Genomic DNA, 22806 nt, shown 5'->3' on the forward strand with positions numbered 1-22806 from the left:
TCTAGGCACTGATTACAGCAATAAACCAAACAGAGTCCCTCTGCTTTAGAAATAAAATAATCACATGCAAAGGATAAACCTTAACAGATCTAGGATTGGATAAAAGCCATTTGGGGGATAATTGGGGCAAATCTAAATATGAACTGGGAATTTATTATACTCAAGAATTATTGTTGATTGTATTAGGTGTGATAATGGTATTGTGGGCGAGTAGGAAAATAGTGCATTTTTAAAGATGCACATTAAAAGCATTAAGGGATGAAATGTCATTAGGTCTGTACTTTTATTTTAAAACACTTCAATAAAATTGATGAAGCAAAAACGGTAAAGGTTAACCATTGTTAAATCTAAGTGATGGAGAAATGGTTTTTCATACATTATTTTTGTATTTTCTTAATCTGTTAGGGTTTTTATAACAAAGTACCATAGATTGGGTGGCTTGTAAACAACAGAAATTTATTTCCCATAGTTCTGGAGTCTGGGAATACAAGATCAAGGTACCAGCAGATTCGGTGTCTAGTGAGGGACCACTTCCTGTTCACAGATGACCACCTTTTCACTGTGTTGGCACATGAAGCAGGTCCAAGGAAGCTCTCTGGGGCCTCTTTTTATAAGAGCACTAATCCCATTTATGAGGGTTTCACCCTCATGACCTAAGCACCTCCCAAAGGCCTTACCTCCAAATACCATCACATTGGGCACTAGAATTTAATACATGAATTTTGGGGGGATGCACACATTCAGTCTACAGCAAGTATGTTTGAATATTTTCATAATAAAAAAAGGTTTTAGAAAGTCATGGAAAAGGAAAAAATATTTTTTAAAAGTCGCTGCTCTGGGCCGATCCCGTGGCGCACTCGGGAGAGTGCGGCGCTGGGAGCATGGTGACGCTCCCGCCGCGGGTTCGGATCCTATATAGGAATGGCCGGTGCACTCACTGGCTGAGTGCCGGTCACGAAAAAAAAGACAAAAAAAAAAAAAAAAGTCGCTGCTCTCATGGAGCTTGCATTCTAATGAGAGGACAGAGCTCACAGTACTTGGCTCTTTGTAGGCATTCTCTTCTTCCCATCCTGTTCTGCAAAAGCCAACTTGCCAACTCATCAGCAAAATATTTCACCCTGCTATTAACTGAAGTGTAACTCATAGTGAAAATCTATGGAGGAACACTTACCTGCTCTGATTTTTTCCATCTTTTATTTCTCACTATATTATTCCTCATAATGTCAAAAACTCTCAAAACTTCAGTTTTGATATAATTCTGAATATCAATTTCTTATTAGATCCAATTTCACAAAATTGAACATTCTTCCCATCTTAGACACAAATGTTGCACATTGCTGCATCATACTAGATCACAGTATTTTTTTTGTAATGTTTGCTTGTTCAATCCTCCATTTAAAAAGAATACAGAGAATAACTCTCAAGTAATGAGATGGGTTTATTTTCCCTGATCCGCAAATATACCAAACGTATCACACCTCTGAGTAGGTCCTTTGGTTTCAACAGTTACAAAATTTCTATTTTGAAACTGCCTTCCAACTTAGCTTGCCTTACACAATAAGAAAATCAAAGACTCTCTTGGTCTATAAACTTTTTCTCCTTCTCTTCCTCCCTCCTTCTTATCTTTTGTTATTTTTATTTCTAACACTTTCCTTGACTATTATGAATACACATGTGTCTATAGACCAAGATACCCCAAAAAGGGGCTGGGCTGGTGTTGATACTGAGCTGAAATTAGATGACTATTGAGGTCCCTTCAAAATCTGAGATTCTAGGAGATTCTAGAATTAGGTTAATAATCATAATAATACCCAGAATTGAGCAATTTACGATATGCCTGGTATTGTGCTATTTGGGAAATTTTTGGAACCTATCTTTTGGATTGCTGTCACAGCCTACATCACATTCTTTGAAATAGCTTCACTTTCTTTGTTTTTGCCAAAATTTACTCTGAGTTTCATCTGGTAAACAAGGTAGGTATCCCTGTTGTCTTTTTTTTTTTAATGGTTATGAATATTCATGGGGTAAAAAGCTGATTGTCACCACTTGTGCCCAAGATGTGATGGCCAGATACATACTGGCAGCATGCCTATTACCACAAATTGTGATTATACCCCTTGTCCCCCACCCAGTTATCCCCGACCTCTCTCCCCATCCCCTTTTCCCCCACTCCACTTTGTATCCCTAGGTATGCTCTCCCCCTCTGCAAGTCCAACACACCACTGTGGTCTTTCTTTCCTTCCTTTTTTCTCTTTTAGCTCCCACTTATGAGTGAGTACACACAGTATTTATCCCTCTGTGCTTTGCTTATTTCATTCAACATAAGTTTCTCCAAGCTCATCCATGTTGTTGTGAACGGGAAAATTAAATTCTTTTTTATGGCAGAATAGTATTCCATGGTGTATATATACCACAGTTTCCTTATTCAATCATCCATCGATGGACATTTAAGTTGGTTCCATATCTTGGGTATCATGAACAGAGCTGCGATGAACATGGGAGTGCAGGTATCCCTTCAACATGATGATTTCCATTCCTTTGGGTATATACCCAGAAGTGGAATTGCTGGATCATATGGAAGATCTATCTGTAGTTGTTTGAGAAACCTCCATACTGTTTTCCATAGTGGTTGTACTAATTTACAGTCCCACCAACAGTGTAGGAGCATTCCTTTCTCTCCACATTCTTGCCAGCATTTGTTATTCTCTGTCTTTTTGGTTACAGCCAGTCTAATTGGGGTGAGGTGATATCTTAATGTGGTTTTAATTTGCATTTCCCTGATGACTAGTGATGTTGAGCATTTTTTCAAGTACCTATTGGCCATTTGTATGTCTTCCTTTGAAAAATGTCTATTCAGCTCCTTTGCTCATTTTTTAATTGGGTTATTTGTTTTTTTACTGTGTAATTGCTTGAGTTCCTTGGATATTATGGATATTAATTCCTTGTTGGATGCATAGTTAGCAAAAATTTTCTCCCTTTCTGTAGGTTGTCATTTCACTCTGTTGATTGTTTCCTTTGCTGTGCAGAAGGTTTTTAGTTGATATAGTCCCATTTGTTTATTTTTTCTTTTGTTGCTTTTGCTTTTGGGCTCATGTTCATAAAGTCTGTGCCCAAACCTAGTTCCTGAAGTGTTTCACCTATATTTTCCCTTAGTAATTTTACAGTTTCAGGTCTTATACTTAAGTCTTTGATCCATTTTGAGTTGATTTTAGTATATGGCAAAAGGTACATATCTAGTTTCATTCTTCTGCATATGGATATCCAATTTTCCCAGCACCACTTATTGAAGAAGCAATCTTTTCCCCAATGTCTTTTTTTGTTGGCTTTGTCAAATATCAGATGGCTGTAAGCCTGAGGAGTGATTTCTGGGTTCTCTATTATGCTCCACTGGTCTTAGTGTCTATTTTTATGCCAGTACCATGCTGCTTTGGTTACTATAGCTTTGTAGTATAATTTGAAGTCAGGTAGTGTTACTGACTTTATTTTTTTTGCTCAGGATTCTCAACAAAATATTAGCAATCAGAATATAGCAACACATCAAAAAATCATGCACCACAATCAAGTGGGATTCATCCCAGGGATGCAAGGATGGTTCAACATATGAAAGTCAATAAATGTAATACATTGCATCAACAAAATCAAGGACAAAAACCACATGATTATCTCCATAAACACTGAATAAGCATTTGACAAAATTCAACATTCCTTTGTGATAGACTCTCAACAAACTAGGTATAGAAGGAAAGTATCTCAACACAATAAAAGCCATCTATGACAAGTTCACTGCCAGTATCATTCTGAGTGGGGAAAAACTGAAGGCTTTTCCCTTAAGAACAGGAACAAGACAAGGATGCACACTCTCACCACTTCTATTTAACATAGTACTGGAGGTACTAGCCAGAGCAATCAGGCAAGAGAAAGAAATAAAGTTGGTCCAGATTGGAAAAGATGAGGTATCACTGTTGTCTTAAAGCAATTAATAGCACCCTCTTTTCTTCTTAAAAGTGTCCCAGTTTGGACAGTAAGTTATATGGTCACTCTGCTCATATATGTCTTTTAGAAATGAGTAATTCTAAAAAATAATGCACCCTGTGCTGGATATCTTCCATTTTTCATTGGGAAGCACAGGCAGGAGATCAGAAGAAAGGAGGAATGTGAGGTTGGTGTACTTATTCTTCTGGATCCCTCCCCTGGGGATTGTCAGAGGTGGAGTACCCACTAAATGCTGTATCCCTTAAAGATTGTGGTTTCTGTTAGGCCACACTCTCTTCACAGCTCTCCCTAAATCTCTACCAGGTAACCATAACCATTTGCTTCAGTGGTGGTTCCCTATGAAACAGACTCTGATACAGAGATTTGCATAGGAGATTTACTGCAGAGAGATCTCAGGATCAACCCCTGTGAGGAGTGAGAGATATAGAGCTGAACAGGGGGAGCAGTTAATTGTGATGCCGTTACAACAAAGTCCTCAGCTGATCTGATCTGGGGAGTTCTATAGTTACAGCCCTTATTTTGGTCCCAAATTGAGACAAGGGGGCTTTGTACCCTGCATCAACCAGTCATTAGATGTGGCTACCCTGGGGAGAAGGGTAATCATGGGCCAGACATAGACCTGAGAGGATCTCAGCTGTGATCTATCAGTCGCTAACATTCCAGGCAGGTGGGAGAATGAGCATTTCAGTTCTAAGTGGAGGAGGGGGAAGATCCAGGCAGCATACTACAGCATTCACTACACCATTCTCTCTGCTTGACTCTAAGACCTAAGGTTGGTTGTGTCCTGATATTGCTAGTCCCCAACATTCTATATTGTCTTATTTCCCTCCATCTTCTTCTTACCCTGGGAAATTGTCCTTTTATGAAATTCTTCTTCTTTTTTTTTTTTTTTTTTTGTGACCGGTAAGGGGATCGCAACCCTTGACATGGTGTCGCCCGCACTGTGCTCAGCCAGTGAGCGCACTGGCCATCCCTAGATAGGATCCGAACCCGCGGCAGGAGTGCTGCTGCACTCCCAGCGCCACACTTTCCCGAGTGTGCCACGGGGTCGGCCCCTTTTATGAAATTCTTCTCAAACTACCTGATTTGAAACATCTACGAGTATTTCCAGTCCCAAATACTAATACCCCATGCAATGAATGGCCTAGTCTTAATTGTTTATGTAAATACCTAATTTCCCCTAACTTATATTGTTTCATATAACAATAAGCCCAAATAGAAACAGAAAATCCTATGTTCCTTGTTTTAGTGAATAGCACCACTACATCCTCACTCCAGTTGCTTCAGCCAAAATCTTCACATTGTCCTTGACTTCTCTCTCTTTATCCTCAAATACTTCAGGTTCTACCTCTGGAATCTCTCTCCATCTGATCTTGTACTCTCCATCTCCCCCTGTGTTCAGATAGATAATCAGGATCTCTTACTCATATTATTACAACTGTCTCCAAATTACTTCTGATACCTCCAATACTTTCATTACACTAGAGCCAAAGTGATAATTTTTAAAGAAGTAAGTACAATTATGTCACTTGCCTGCTGAAAACCTTTCGTTATCTCCATTATCTGGGATTTTATACAAGTCCGAACTCTTTAAACGAGCTCATGAGAGCATTTACCCATCTGACCACATCCTCCGCTCTCCTCTCCTCATGTGCTATGCTCTGGTCAGACTGAACTACTCTCAGTCCCCCTGATACCCCATGCTCTCTCACCCCAAGTCTTTGTAAATACAGGTTCCTCTGCTTAGGCACTCGCTCCCCACCCTCCTCACTTAGTCTTCCTAACTTTATTCTGGCTAACTTCCCCTGATTTTCTAGATTTCGCCTCTAGAAAACTTTCCTTGAAATCCATTCCTCCTGAGTCTGAGTTGGGTGTCTTTCTATATGCCACCATAGAATTTTATACTTCTCCCATTAGAGCATTTATTCCCCCAGAATTTTGTCATTATCTGCCTACTTATCTCTTCCGCAGATATTATCTCCATAAGGACAGGAACATCATTGCATCCCTGGTGTCTAATAGCATACCCAGCATATAGAAGGACATCAACAAACATTTGATAAACAAATAAATTGATGCTGTACAATCCTCCACTTCTCAAATTGGGGTACCATTAGGAATATGTGATAGTGTAGTAGGAACATAACAAATTTGACATATTCCTGGGGGCATCAGTTTTATCTAAATATTTTGGCATAAAATGTATTACTTCTATATTGAAACAAAAATAGACATATAATGGGATGGAGTGAAAAATTCTTATACATTTTTATGACAAAGCATGAGATATCAAAGACATATCCCACTTGCTTTGTGTTCTTCAGATTCAACCCTGGAACCTGTAGGGTCGTACTTTCCCTCTTTTGTTGTCAGGGATAGTCAATAAAAAAACTCAGAAATATGATACCATATTCCATGTTATGTTTTATACTAAAGTTCCTTGACTTGGAAATAGCACATATTTTATGCAAATAATTCTATAACATAGCTTCATATATAGCATTTGTGAACAAAAGATGGCTTTTATTTTTAACAATTCAGAATGTGATGTTTCAATAAAAAAAAATTCACAACCATATACATCTGCATATGTGTTTGTACTGTATGTATTATTAAGAACAAAGAGAAATGTGTTGAAGGATACAAGCCAGATTGTTAACTTTGGCTACCTCATGGGAGTGGGCAGTTTGGTAGAGGGTGGGATGCCTTTACATCTTCATATTATGTTTTTTGCTTACTACGACAAGCATGTGTTACTAATAAATTTGGAGGAAAAAGTAAAATAATGAGCATTTTAATAAGCAAAAATAAAGTCTGTTGATTTTGCCCTCAGTTATCTCTGCAAATCCTGAAAATAAGACTTTATATTCCAATTCTTCTTACTGATATTTCATCACTGATTCTATTTTTTTAAAGAAGAAACCCTCAGAAAGTGTAAACTTTCTTTTTTTTAATTATAAATATTTCTGAGTGTATTTTTTTCAAATTTAAAAGAAGCCCAATAAACAATTCTTAATTATGATTCTTAATTACAATTGAGCAACTCCTAATTATTTGTCATTTAAGCTTTCGGGTGTGAATTGGCATTCTGAAAACAGCTATCCACTTTTGGGGAAAGAGAGCTTAAGGAAGCAACTGGGGTTTACCTAGTTTAAAAGGTTGAAAGTGGATAATTAAAGGTGGTAATATCCCAGTTGGATTTCACAAGCACTTAATATTACAAGCTTTTATGTTGGTATAGCAGGCATGTATAACAGCTGGCAAAACAGCACTGTCTGTCATTGACTTTACAATGCAAAATTAGGGCTATCTTTTGTGTCAGAGGATATGCATTTTTAAGCAGATGTCACAGATATCAGAAATAAAACAACAACAGGGATCCAGGCCCTGGAGGTAGTGTCAGAGTGGGAAACAGTCCAGGCCCCTTTCTAAATAAAGCCCACCCATGCTCATAACATTTAAATGAACACTGGGTTATGCTTAGCACATAAGACTTCTTATCTTTATGATCATTTGCCAGGTTTTTAAACTCTTTGGGAAAATAAATTTCTGGTCATGGTTTAATTTTTTTCTGGAACAATATATTTCATTGTTCTTGTAAATCAGAGATCTCCATTCAATCTGTGAACCAACCATGGCCCTCCTGAGATTGTTGGCAAAAAAATAAAAATTTAACTGAACCAGCTACTTCATAAGGAAAAGCTCTTGTTACCACAGCATTCTGATTTTCATCAGAGCCTTTGTCACAATCTGATAGTTTCTTATCGATGGTCTGTCTCCCTGACTAGAATGTAAGCTCTCTGAGAGCAGGGACCTGGTCTGTCTTTTTCCTCCCAATGTACCTATAACAATCCTTGGCACACAAGAAGTACTCCACAGGCTGTAGCTGAATGGCCCCAGTGTTAACAAGCGCAATGACAAAGGTAGGAGCAGGCTACTTTAGGAGTGCAGAGGAGCCTGGACTGATATTTTACATGGGGATAAGCATACCTTTAGAAACACTGTGCTGGTTTTATTTAATCATTCAACAAACCTTTCCTGAGAGTCCCCTGGCATAATATAGCAATACACAAACTGACACAGATCCTGCCCTCATTAAGCTTATAATCTAGTGGGAAGATGGACATTAAAAAAAAAATCATACAACTCAGTATCTAATTACAAACTGTGGTAAGTGTGATGAAGGAAATCTACTGGGCAATATAAGCAATTATAAAAAGGGTACCACATGATGGGTGTACAACTCTGTGAATCTACTAAAAATCACTGAATCGAACATTTCATAAGGGTGAATTTTATGGTATGTAAATTATATCTCAATAAAGCTATTATTAAAAGGGGTATCATAGTGGATAAGAGCACAACTTTGGATCCCTACATTTCTGGGTTCATAATCCTGGCTCTGACACTTATTGAACTTATGTTCTCTTGGGCAACTTATTTAACATCTCTGTACCTTAGTTTCTTTACCAATAAAATAAAGACGATAACAGCACCTCCTTCCAGAATTGTTCTGAAGGTTAAACAAGTTAGTATTTCCAAAGCACTGACAACAGTACCTGGCACCCAAAAGAGGTAAGATATTACTTTAAGGGAGTCAGGGAGTGCTGTGGATAGAATGCTTGAAATATTCATATGTTGAAATCCTAACCCCCAAAGTAATGGTATTAGGAAGTGGGGCCCTTGAGAGGTAATTAATCATAAGGGTGGAGCCCTCATGAATGAGATTAATGCTCCTATAAAAAGACACGAGAGCTTGCTTCCTCTCTCTCCTTGCTATGTGAAGATACAACAGGAAGAAGCCTGTCTACAAAGCAGGAAGATTGCCCTCAGCAGACATCAGATCTGACAGCACCTTGATCTTGGACTTCCAGCATCCAGAATTGTGAGAAATATATTTCTGTTGTTTAAGCCACCCAGTCTACGGTATTCTGTTATAGCAGCCAGAGCTAAAACAGGGAGAGAACAGGAATCAAATTGGGAAAACACCCAATGGAGGCAAAGTGAGAAACCTCTTGAGCTCTATTCCTCACCACCTGAAATTTTCCTTCTTGGGCTCTGTTCAAAAATTTAAAGTTGTTATGTTTTATTTTGCTGCATAAAAAAAAAAACAAAACTATTTTGTCATAGAATTTGACCATGCCACAAACATATATGAAACAACAGTAACATGAAACTGTAGAAACAGACCTATATATTCATTATGTTTTCTAATTTAGAACCCAAAGCAAATTTCCTACCTTTATTTATTAAATATTTAACAGCTTTATTGAGATATAATTCATATACCATACAATTTACCTTTTTAAAGTATATAATTCAATAATGCTTAGTACTGGCATATTCACAGAGTTGTGCAACCATCCCTACTATGCAATTCCAGAATATTTTCATCATCCCCCAAAGAAACTTCATACCCATCAGAAGTCACTCCCAGTCTCCACTCCTCCCAGCCCCTAGCAATCACTAATTTACTTTCAGTCTCTATGGATTTCTCTATTCCTACCTTGGCTCTTGGAAAGACATGTGGAAATGAACCCTGCTGTTTGGGGGGCTGCCAAAGTTTATCCTTAGATTCCAGAGGAAAAATAAATGATTTCTGATCAATTACAGTTGGGAGCAACCTGAGTAAAAAGAAATAGAATTTAACATCAAATCTGCTATCATAAAAGCTTGTCAAATTGTAATTTTAAAATGCTTCCTAGTTAAAATTATATTTTGTAGGAAATATTCTATTGGTAATTACAATAAATTGGACCAATCTTTAGCATTTTCACCACTGTAAAACTGCAGTTGTTTTATTAAGCACAAGAACTTCCAAAACTGATAATGACTATTATAGCATGAATAAAAAGCTCTATCTCTGGCTGAGTTTATATGGCTAAAAATTGACAGAATTATTACACTAGAAAATATTTCTTGGTAAAGAAAAAGACATAATGCTGTATTTTGCTTAATAAAATCAAATTACAGGATAGCTAATTTTAAATATATTCAAAATGATGGTCCCTAATTGGTTAATACTTACATTTTAAAAAATCTCTCCTATTTCATATAATCACAAAGATTTAAAGATCAAAGGTAGTTAAAGATTTTACTTAGTAAGGAGTGGACAGTTCCATGGGAGAGCAACGTAAAAACAATAAAATTATAAGAATGAGTATATGTGTGCCATGATATGTCTTAAAAATTTTAATTTGAAAGCAAGTTCCAATTCTTTAAAATAAATTCAATAAAACAAAACTACCAATAACTCAATCCCTTGCCCACTTTTGTAAAATTATCATTAAAAATCAAATTATGAACTTCTGGTTTCACTCTAACATATAAAGAGCTTGAAGTTGTCACTCCCATACCACAACAAGAAAAACACTGAACAAAACAAAAAACAACTCTTCTTATATCCATCAGAGAATCAAGATCACAGGGCAAACTGCTGCACTAAAAACTGGACAGAGAGAGGATTCAGAGAATCATGGGGAGCAGAAGCCTAAGAGTAGAAGCCTACCGCTAGAGCCAGCGCTAGCAAGAACACTTAAATTCTGAATGACAAATTTCTAGAGGCTCAGTGTGGACTAGCCTGTGAGTTACAAACTTGGGGGGCAGGGGCAAGTCTTAGAGTGTCCCACACTTTTGTGAATTTTATCTCCAGGAGCCCTACCACGTTCTCACTGTGAAGATCAGAGAAAAAATCCCCTCCTGCTTTCAGCGTGGGAAGGAGAAAATACCATTTTGAAATACTCCCAGAGAGTTCTGGTCTTTGTTCTGCTCTCTGTAATAAAGGCCAGCTCTCAAGGAAAGCTATTTTACCAAAGCCTTACCTGACTCAGAGAAGGGCAATTAGCCCAACTCCATCCCTCTCTAGCCTTCCTGTCTCATGTAAGGGTGGAAAAATGCTGAGAAAGTCTTCTAGAGGTAACAGCCCAGGGGTTACCAACAGACCCACCAAAAGACTGAGACCTAATCATAGGAGTATAGAATGCTTCCCCCCCCATACACACATTACCACACATCTATGGAGCCCCTAAATATTAGAGGATTACAGGTGAAGGAACTGTAAGGTTCAGACATTATTTAAGAAGGAGTTTCTAGGGAAACCCAAAGACAATGGAGGAGGCAAAAAACAAAGACACTAAAGGAAATTGAAGCATCAGACACGTACAGTTACAGCAAACAGTAAACACAGCATATTTCCTAGCCAGATAAACATAAACCCTCACTCTATAGGCCTACTTAGTCCACTTGCTATTACCCAATACATCATATCTAGCTTTCAACAAAAAATTATGAGGCATACTAAAAGGCAAAGGAAAGAAAGAAAGAAGGAAGGAAGAAAGAAAATACTCTGAAAAGACAAAGCAAACACCAGAACTAGATTTAGCTATGATAGAGATTTTGGAATTATCATACCAGGATTTAAAATAACTAGATTAATATGCTAAAGACCCTAATGGAAAAGTGGACAACATTCAAGAACAGATGGGTAATGTAAGCAGACAGACTGAAACTCTAAGAAAGAATCAAAAGGAAATACATTGTAAGAAATGAAGAATGCCTACAGTGGGTTTATTAATACAGGGAACACGGCCAATGAAAGAATTAGTGAGTTTGAAGAAATGTCAATATACACTCCCAAAACTTAAATGCAAAAAGGAAAAATAAGTGAACAAAACAGAACAGAATATCCAAGAATTGTGGGACACTTACAAAAGGTGCAACAGGCACATAATGAGAATACCAGAAAAAGAAGAAAGGAACAAAGGAGTTGAAGAAATATTTGTGTAATAATGTCTGAGAATTTTCCAAAATTAATGACAGACACCAAACCACAGATCCAGGGATATCAGAGAACACCAACCAAGATAAATGCCAAACAAACCAAAACAAACAAACAAACCAAAAACTATACCTAGGCATATCATGTTCAAAGCATGGAAAACCGAAGACAAAGAGAAAATTTTATAAGAAGCCAGAGAGAAAACACACTTTACTTACTGAAGAGTAAAAATATGAATTACATTGGACTTTTCTTCACAAACCATGTAAGCAAGAAGAGAGTGAATTGAAATACTCAAAACATGGAAAGAAAAACCCACCAACTGTGAATTCTATATCCAGCAAAATTATCCTTCAAAGTGAAAAAGAAATAAACACATCCTCAGACAATCAAAAATGGAGGGATTTGTTGTCAGAGACATGTCCTTCAAAAAAGGTTGAAAGAAGTTCTTTGGAGAGAAGAAAAATAACATCATATATGAGGCATAAAGAAAACCCAGGAACTCAGCACCGTGTTGTTCCTTATGCCCTAAGGCCCATAGCTGGTCTGCCGTTTTCTCTCCACCTTTCAGAGTGCTCTTAAGTTTGTTTTAATTGTTTTACTTAGCAGGAGGCATAGGCAAATGTATGTCTTCACTGCGTTCTTACAAGTGAAAACCTTTTGGTGTATTTTTAAAATCCTCTTACCTCCATGGATTATGTGTTAGAAGTGAATTTTGATATTGACAACTGAGTTGAAATATAATTTAATATCCTTCATTTTTTCCCTCCACATACACTGTGAGGAAATTTTCCACATCATTAAAATTTCTTCAACAATATCTGTTTGAATAGCTACATAATACACATATAGATTGTTATAATGAATTTATTCTTTTACTGTTGATATTCAAGGTTTTTCTAAATTTATCGCTATTAGATATAATACTAAATTGAACATATTATATAGAGTTTCATGTGTATCTCTCATTTCCTTTGATAATTCCTAGAGCTACAATTACCAAATTAAAAAATAATAATTTTCTAAATCTTCTCAAATGTGGTGAAAACTTGCTTTTAAGAAATTTGTGCTAGAGCCAGCAGGAGTGTTCAGGGACCACAGGAGCCATGGGGAGGCCCCACTGACAGTTGGCAGGAGTGAGTGGAATGCCCTTGCATGGGTGGCCTGATGCTGCTGCTGACACCACCACCACACAGGTGGCTTGCCACAGCCACTGCCACAGCCATCTACTGCTAGGGCAGCCTGCTGCCATAGCAGCAGCCTCCATATCCATGCAGGTGCCCACCAACCACTCACCTGCATTGACACAAGAAGAGTCAACACTGGAGCCCAGGGAAAGAGGTGAGAGAGGACAGACCCCCGACCCAGTGGCCCAACCCACAGGGGGAATTATGTTGCCTCCCACAGTAGTGCATCAGGGGGTGAGAGATACCTGTGCAGCCCACACCACTGCCTTGATCTGGGGTGAGACACACGGGGAACCCCCAGAGAGAGTAGAAACCCATGTACCCAAATAGAGTAAGAAAGAAAATCCCCAGTCACCACCAACCAATCCCCCAACTGGGGGAAGCAAGGACCCAGGAGGAGCCTCTGCCTGTAGGAAAAAGGAAAGAGAAACCCTGCCCAGAGTCTCCCTTTCAAATTGAGGAGCTCCAGTGTATCCCAGTGCACCTATCAAGGTCACAGGATGCTAGCCAGGGTGCCAATAAGCCAGCCCAGGGTCAGCCTCTCCAGCCAAAAAGTGACAGGGCACCCAGGCACTTCTCCCAAGAACTCAAGAGCTCGCCCACATCCTTGATGACTCAACACAGTGTCACTAACCTCAGAAAGGAATCATTAAATGCACCAGTGCCAAGGCCATGGGGGCACTCACATGCAACTGCAACACTGAATATGGCTGAAATATCCACACAGAGATACACTACTGCATCTACCCAGAACTAAAAAACCTGACTTAAGAGTCAATATAAAAACACACCTCTTGGAGGAAGTCTCTCTCCTCAAAGCCCACTCCAGAGTAATAGAAGAAGCAACTGCTCTACCAGATGACAAGACATCAACATAAATATACTAGAAATAGGGAAAAATAAGAAAATATGACACCACCAAATAAGTACAATAATTCTCAAGTTCCAGACCCCATAGAGCAGGAAACACTTGAAATGACTGAAAAGGAATTCCAAGCAACAATTTTAAGGTACTCAATGAGATACCAGAAGATTCAGTTTAATGATACAACAAAATGGGAAAAATTATCCAGATTATGAAGGTTAAAAGATCACAAAACAAATTCAACTCAAAAAGGTTCTCTCCAAGACATTTTATAGTCAAACTGGCCAAACTCCAAGACAAAGAGTGAATCCTAAAAACAGTAAGAGAAAAGAATCAAGTTGTCCATAAGGAAGTCCACATCACACAACTGCAGACTTTTAAACTGAAATTCTACAAGCCGGAAGTAAATGGGATGATATATGAAAAATACTAAAAGAAAAAAAACTGCCCACCAAGAATTCTACACCCAGCAAGGCTATCCTTCAGAAACATGGGAGAAATAGTGTATTTTCAGACAAATACTGTGAGAGTTCACCACTTCATGACAAGCCCTACAAGAAATTCTCAATGGAGTTCTGTATCTGGAATCCAAAAAACAATTCATGTATACCATGAATACACAAGAAAGAACAAAACTTAGTGGTATAATAAAAATGCAAATGAAAAAGAGAAAGAAACTATATTTCACCACCTCAAAAAACCAATAAACACCAAAGACAAACAATAAAAGGGGAAGAAAGGAACAAAAGATATTTAAAACATGGAAATGAAAACCAACAAAATACCAGGAGTAAGATAATACATTTCAATAACAACCCTAAATGTAACTGGATTCTCCATGCAAAACACAGGTTGACTGTTTGGATTAAAAAGCTAGACCCAACTACGTGCTGTCTACTAGAGACTCACCTGTAAAGAAACACACAGACTAATAGTGAAGGATGGAAAAAGATACACCATGCAAATGAAACCACAATGAGGAGGAGTAGCTATTCTTATATTAGATAAAATAGACTTTAAACCAAGAACTATAAAAAGAGACAAAGAATGCCATTATATAATGATAAAGAGATCTATCTAAGAAGAAGAAATAACAAAAATAAACATATATGAACCCAACACCAGAGCACCCAGATATATAAAGCAAACACTATTAGACCTAATGAAAGAGATAGACACCTACATGATAATGGTTGTGGATCTGAACACAACTCTCAGCATTGGACAGATCATCTAGGCATCAAGTTAACAGAGAAACACAGGATTTAAACTGCATTTTAGACAAATTGGACCTGGCAGATATCCACAGAAGATTTCATCCAACAACTACAGAATATACATTCTTTTCATCAAACATGGAATATTCTCTAGGATAGACCACATGTTAGGTCCCAAATCAAGCCTCAACAAATTTTCAAAAATTGAAGTCATATCTGTGGAATATACTCTAAAGCATATGTACTTCACAGGGCCTGGTTTTCCAAAGCCTTGCAGTTTCAAATATTGACCTTGCAAGGACTGAAAAATTTCCTTAGGCTATAAGTCTCTGGTATAAGATAAAGATTTGTGGCATGGCAAGGTTGTTGGCTCAAGGACAGACTAGTTACTGATTGTTATGTAAAGATACTGAGAAATTGCTATAAGAAGGAATGTTTGCTAAGATCAAGCTTTTGTTAATTGCCTTACTGGAATGTCATCTGGCTTGTTTCACTGAAGTTACCAGCCTATATTGTTAAACTATAACCCCACCTATGTCTCTTCCTGTAACTTCCTGGTCTGGAAAATAAATGCAGGAAGAGAACCCCAATTTGGGGTAATTTCCAAAGGAACCCAAGGAGGGTTCCAGGGAAGTTAACCACTTCAGGGTCTCTCACTGCTCAGAAGAGATGAGCTGTGAGTAATCCTTTGCATCTCTGTCACCCAGGGGAAGTGGGGTGACAAATCCATGGGGGGCAAAGCAACACAAAGCAACAATATCAAGTATCCTTTCAGACCACAATGGATTAAAACTAGAAATTAATAACATGTGAAACTCTGGAAGCTATGCAAACACATGGGAAAAAAAACAACAGGCTCTTGAACAACCTATGGGTCCAGGAAGAAATTAAACAGGAAATCAAAAAATTTCTTGAAACTAATGAAAATAAAGACACATCATACCAAAACCTGGGGATACTGCAGAAGCAGTATTAAGAGGGAAATTTATTGCAATAAACTCTTAAATAAAAAAAAGAGAGATTTCAAATAAACGACTTAATGCTAAACCTCAAAAACTGGAAAAATAAGAACAATACAATCCCAAAATTAGTAGATGAAAAAAATAATTAAGATCAGAGCAGAACTAACTGAAATAGAGACCAAGAAAATGATACAAAAAAATCAATAAAACAAAAAGTTGGTTTTTTGAGAAGATAAAATAGACAAAACATTAACTAGGCTAACTACAAAAAGAAGAGAGATGACCCAAGTAACAAAAATCAGAAAAGAAGAATTGATACCACCAAAATACAAATAATCATTAGAGACTATTATAAACAAGTATATGCCAATAAACTTGAAAACCTGAAGGATATGGATAAATTTCTCTACACTACTACTTATACAAACTACTAAGACTGAACCAAGAAGAAATAGAAAACCTCGATAGACCAATAACAAGCAACCAAGCAGTAATCAGCAGTCTCCCAACAAATAAAATCCCAGGACCAGATGGCTTTACTGCTGAATATTATCAAACCTTTAAAGAGGAAATTCTCTTCAAACTATTCCAAAAAATTGAAACAGAGGCCATTCTCCCAAACTCATTCTATGAGGCCAGCATCATCCTGATACCAAAACCGGACAAAGATACAACAAAAAAAGAAAACTACTGGCCAATATCTCTGATGAACATAGATGCAAAAATCCTCAACAAAATATTAGCAAACAATTCAGTAACACATCAAAAATATTAGACACCCTGATCAAGTGGTATTCATCCCAGGAACACAAGGATGGTTCAAGATAAGCGAGTCAATAGATGTGATACAACACATCAACAAAATCAAGGACAAAAACCATATGATTATCTCAATACAGGCAGAAAAGGCATTTGACAAAATTCAACATCCCTTCATGATAAAGACTCTCAGCAAATTAGGTATGGAAGGAAAGTATCTCAACACAATAAAAGCCATATACAACAAACCCACTGCCAATATTATCCTGAAAAGTTTTAAGCTTCTCCCTTAAGAACAATAAGAAGATGAGGATGCCCACTCTCATCATTCCTACTTAATAGAGTATTGGAAGTACCAGCCAGAGTAATCAGACAAGAGAAAGAAATAAAGAGTATCCAGATTAAAAAGATGAAGTCAAAATGTCCCTATTTGCAGATGACATGATCCTATATGTAGAACAGCCTAAAGACTCTACCAAAAAACTCTTAGAGCTGATAAATGATTTCAGTAAAGTTGCAGCATACAAAAAATCAACATAAAAATCAGTAGTGTTTTAATACTCCAATAACAAACTAGCAGAAAGAGAAATCATGAAAGCCAACCTATTTACAGTGATCACCAAAAAACAAACAAAAACAAAACAACACAAAACAGAACCCTTAGGAATCGATTTAACCAAGGAGGTGAAAGATCTCTATAAAGAGAACTACAAAGTCACTGCTGAAAGAAATTAAAGAGGACAAAAAAGATGGGAAAATATTCCATGCTCTTGGATTGGAAGAATTAACATTATGAAAATGTCCATATTACCCAGTCTACAGATTCAACACAATCCCCATCAAAATACCAGTGACATTCTTCACAGAAATAGAAAAAATAATCCTAACATTCATATGAAAGAACAAAAGACCCCAAATAGCCAAAGCAATCCTGAGCAAAAAAATAAAGCTGAGGAATTACAGTACCTGACTTCAAACTATACTACAAAGCTATAGTAACCAAAACAGCATAGTGCTATTATAAAAACAGACACCTGGACCAACAGAACAGAATAGAGAACCCAGAAATCAACCCACATACATACAGCCTACTGATCTTTGACAAGGCATCAAGATCATACATTGGGGAAAAGATCACCTCTTCAATCAATGATGCTGGGAAAACTGGATCTCTATATGTAGAAGAATGAAACTATACTCATACCTCTTGCAATATACCAAAATCAACTCAAAATAGATTAAAGACTTAAATTTAAGATCTCAAACTATAAAACTCCTAAAAGCAAATGTAGGGAGAATACTTCAAGAAGTAGGATTGGGAAAAGACTTTATGAATAAGACCCAAAAGAATGGGCAACAAATAGAAAAATAAACAAATGGGATTTTATCAAACTTAAAAACTTCTGCAAAGCAAAAGAAACAATTAACAGAGTAAAAAGACAACCTATAGAATGGGAGAAAATATTTGCTCTATGTATCCAACAAGGGATTAATATCCAGAATATACGGGAACTCAAAAAACTTAGTAAAAAAACAAGGAACCCAATTAAAAAATTGGCAAAGGAGCTGAGTAGGCATTTCTCAAAGGAAGATATGCAAATGGCCAACAGACACGTGAAAAAATGCAACATCACTAAGCATCAGGGAAATGCAAATCAAAACCACTTTGAGATATCATCTCACCCTAGTTTGACTGGCTATTATCTAAAAAACAGAGAGTAACAAATGCCAGCGAGGATGTAGAGAAAGGGGAACCTCCTACACTGTTGGTGGGACTGTAAAATAGTGCGGCCATTATGGAAAACAGTATGGAGGTTCCCCAAGCAACCACAGATAGAACTGCTGTACGATCCAGCAATCCCACTACTGGGTGTATACCCAAAGGAATGGAAATCTTCATGACGAAGGGATTCCTGCACTCCCATGTTTATCACAACTTTATTTACAATAGCCAAGAGTTGGAACTAACTTAATTGTCCATCATTGGACAACTGGATAAGGAAAATGTGGTATAACTACACAATAGAATATTACTTTGCCATTAAAATAATGAAATTCTGCCATTTGCAACAACATGATGAACTCGGAGAAAATTTTGTTAAATGAAATAAGTCAGGCATGGAAAGAGAAATACTGCATGTTCTCCCTCATAAATGGGAACTAAAAAAAGGAACGAAAGAAAGAAAGATACAACAATCACAATAATTTTTTGAACTTTGAAAAGGAGAGAATAGAACTGAGGCCACTAGAGGTGGGAAAGGAGCAGGGGGGCCAGTTAGAAATTGTAAATGGCCAGAACAATGATTACATTGTGTAATGTTGAATATACTAATTATCCTGATTTGAGCATCACATTGCACACAGGTATTGACATTCAACGCTGTACCCCACAGATATGCAGAATCAATTACGTTTCAATGTTTTAAAAAGAAAAAGAACTTTATGCTAATTTATAAAAGTATGCCCACCTTGCTGTACACTCATTGGCACTAAGTATTATGATGGCTTAAATGATCATTTTACTTACTTGTAAAGAAAAGAAAAAATAGTAATGTATTACTTAATTTACATTTCTTTTGTTTACCAATAAGATTAAACATTTTTCTGCATTTAATTTGTATTCCATCAGTTACCAGTGACATTAAACTTTTTTCACATATTTACTGGTTATTTGCATTTCTATCTCTGAGTAGTCTGCTGATACCCTTTTGCCTACATCAGATTTTTTTTTTAAACCGGCATGAGTTCTTTGTATTTTAAGAATATTAGCAATTTTTGTGTCATATCTGTTGCAAATGTTTTTCCCAGTTGTTATTTTTTATTTTATAATGCTGTTTTAAAAAATTCATAGTTTTAAAAAATTTCAAGCCAACAGAAAAAATTCAAAGAACAGTGAGCATCCAAATGCCTCTTGTGTAGATTACCAAGTTTTAACATCGTTACCCATGCTTTACCTGTCTCTCTACGTGTGAGTAAAATGTAGTCATATGCTATATAACTGGGATTTGTATACGGGAACAACCCAGAATAGATTGGCTCTAAAATGCTTCAGTAATTGAGTGACACTGTACCTTCTAATCTACACTCACCATTTAACAAAAACCTCTTCTTTTCCTCTCACTGTCTCTCACTATTATTTGCTTTTTCCTTGTTTCCCCCCCCCCCCTTAAATACCAGCACAACAGAGTATAAAATGAAGATTTCTTTGCAGTTTTGACAGTGCTGGTACAGATGGTAGTTACCCTCCTAGTGTCAATAAGCAAAGCATGGTCGTTAAGAACAGTGTGAGCGGATATCACAAGCAAAATCTGTAAAAGCCAGTGATGATAAGAGGAAGAACCACACTCTGACACAGAAGAAGAATCATTGCCAAAGTGGGAATAATAGTGAAATCTATTTTGAAAACAATACAAAAGCACTTTGAGCTCTTTGGAGAAAATATGCCACTTTTGATAATGTCCTTATCATTGTTTTCAGAATGGTTGCTAGGAAAATCTTGCATTTGCTGGTATCCATTATTATCACATTGTATACCTACTGGTTTTTGTGTCTACTAGACAAAACTACCAGATTTTCCCTTGAGCAATACTCGCTAAAAGGAAAAGCCATCTTTTGTGAAAATTAGGCTTTCTGGTTTTCAGGCAGCTATGGAGTAGGAGATGAGTGCTAGATTGCAGACACTGATCTGGACTTGGGTCTGGGCCTCACCACTGACCACCTGTGTGATCTGGGACTGGTTTACTTAACCTCTCTGAACCTCAGTTTCTTCATCTTTAAAAGGAAAGGGTAGATAATCTACCTCATAGATTTAAAGAAAGTCCTTTGCAAATTGTCAGTGTTATAAAAATATTGATGATGATGATGAAGATCATGATAATGATGACCAGATGATAATTATTGTATATCTGGTATATCTGGTTCAAATAATCTTTAAAGGTGTATCTAGGGATAGTAGCCTTTTGGAATGAACTCCTTTTTTTTTTTTTTTTTTTTGTCTTTTTCATGACCGGCACTCAGCCAGTGAGTGCACCGGCCATTCCTATATAGGATCCGAACCCATGGCGGGAGCGTCGCTGCGCTCCCAGCGCCGCACTCTCCCAAGTGCGCCACGGGCTCGGCCCTTGGAATGAACTCTTGATTTCCTGAGTTTCCACAGATGGAGTGAGCCCCATAAATCTGAACAATGTTGATTCTCAGCTATTCATAGGAACTGTGCTCTGCTGTCAAAGGAGCAACAGAGAACTGCAGTCCTTATGATAAGCCTCCCTTCTCAGAAGGAGTTGCTGCCCCAGGACTTTTAGCCTCTGACACTCTATCAGCCTCATAGTCTGAGCAGACATTGGTAGTTCCTGCCAGCCTGAGTGCCAGGTCCCAGTTCTGGTTCAATCCCAGTGTAAGAGGCTTACTCTAACCCTTCACAGCAACAGGGTAGCAAAATTTCCAGGACCAGCCTCTTGATCATACAGAGTCAGGCCCTCTATGTGGCCAAAAGAATATTGATTCCAGGCAATCTTGCTCATCCTAGAGACTCTACGCACAAATCATCTGCATTAGAAACACCAAAAGTGTTTGTTAAAATGCAGATTCCAGGACCCTATCTGGTAGCTAATGAAAAAGAATCACAAACTAAAGTTTGAGAACCATCACTCTAGATCTGGTCTGTCAAATAGGGTACCCATTTCTCAGGTGATACATATGACAATGCCATTGGTCATGTGAGGAAAGTATAAGAACTTCTATTTACATAAAATAAGAAATAACAAGAAATTATTCTGTACTACTAGTTAATATTTAGCTTGTCCCTGGATCCCTCATGTGGTCATGTCTCCTGCAGTTCTGGAGGCATCCTGAGAGTAGAAGCCCCAAACCATGAAGGCGTGAACAGTGGGACCAGCATTGGAACACTTGCTTTCAGAGAATTAGAATGGACTGTAAATTACTCATGCAGCAAGCTCATGGATTATATTAGTTAGTTTTAACTAAACTAAATCTGGAAAAAATGTACACATGTCTTTAAAAGATTTCTGCAAAAAACTGTATTTTGAAGACAATGGTAACAAGCATCCATGATTAACAAAAAAATGGCAGAGCTGATACTTATTCCTAGCATGAGATTTTTTTCAGCTATATCAGAAAGTAAAAATGATGATGATTCAATCAAACTCAACGAAAGTCTGCCCAAAAACCCCCATCCTAAAACTCAAAAATTATCTAGAAGACTAACTGAAATATGGACTTAAACCTAACTGTCATCAATGCTGAACCTTACCTAAGTGTAGAGTATGTTTTGAGATATCAGCTATCGCCAGCATAAAGCCATCACTGTTAACAAGATTAAGCAACCAGAACATTATAATTATAACCTTTGTTAGAAAGTCAAAAGTTTTGTGCTGTTAATAAAGTAAAAAAAAAACCATTAAAAATACTCATTTGGGGCCACAAAAAATGATTACAATGTGTAAGGTTGCATATACTAATTATCCTGATTTGAGCATCACATATTGCACACAGGTATTGATATTCAATGCTATATCCCACAGATATGTACAATCAATTATGTTTCAATAAAAAATAAATACAATTCTAAAAATATACATACATTTATTTCATCTTTATCTCATTATTTAAAAATTTGTATCTTAGTGTATTTTAGAATGTATTTACTATATACGATAAAAAGTTTATACTTTATAAATAAACAAATATACACGTGTTATGGGTACACGCCCAAATTCTTTGACTGATAGCTATGAGGGATAGAAGGCCAGTTCCAGCTTCTGTCCCAACTCAAAACTTTCATAAAGTTAAGTCTCCCCTCTGACCTCCTGATCAATATTGTGACTAAGCAACCTGGTCCTCAGTGAGTCATGCTATTGGTAAATGAAAAAACATCTTCCTACGAGGATATTATAAGGACTTCATCATGGAACCTCAGAAGAAAAATGCAACGAATTGGCCAGGCCCGCTCCTTCTCATCATGAGAACCTGATGGAACTCTGGACTCTGTAACCTGCTTTGCATATAATCTCTCAGAATGCCATGCCAG

At 37.2% G+C, this 22806-nt stretch overlaps 1 protein-coding gene across 1 annotated transcript in view; it reads right to left on the minus strand.

The window, feature by feature from the left end:
• Positions 1 to 22806, minus strand: part of LOC134372573 (IQ domain-containing protein H-like) — a 53702-nt gene that overhangs the window by 15372 nt on the left and 15524 nt on the right. The window contains exon 4 of the mRNA XM_063090035.1: positions 9500 to 9617. Coding sequence (XP_062946105.1) covers positions 9500 to 9617 — 118 coding nt within the window. The remainder of the gene's footprint in view (positions 1 to 9499; positions 9618 to 22806) is intronic.

The sequence above is a fragment of the Cynocephalus volans genome, chromosome 3 (assembly GCF_027409185.1).
Source record: "Cynocephalus volans isolate mCynVol1 chromosome 3, mCynVol1.pri, whole genome shotgun sequence".
In the NCBI taxonomy this organism is placed as follows: domain Eukaryota; kingdom Metazoa; phylum Chordata; class Mammalia; order Dermoptera; family Cynocephalidae; genus Cynocephalus; species Cynocephalus volans.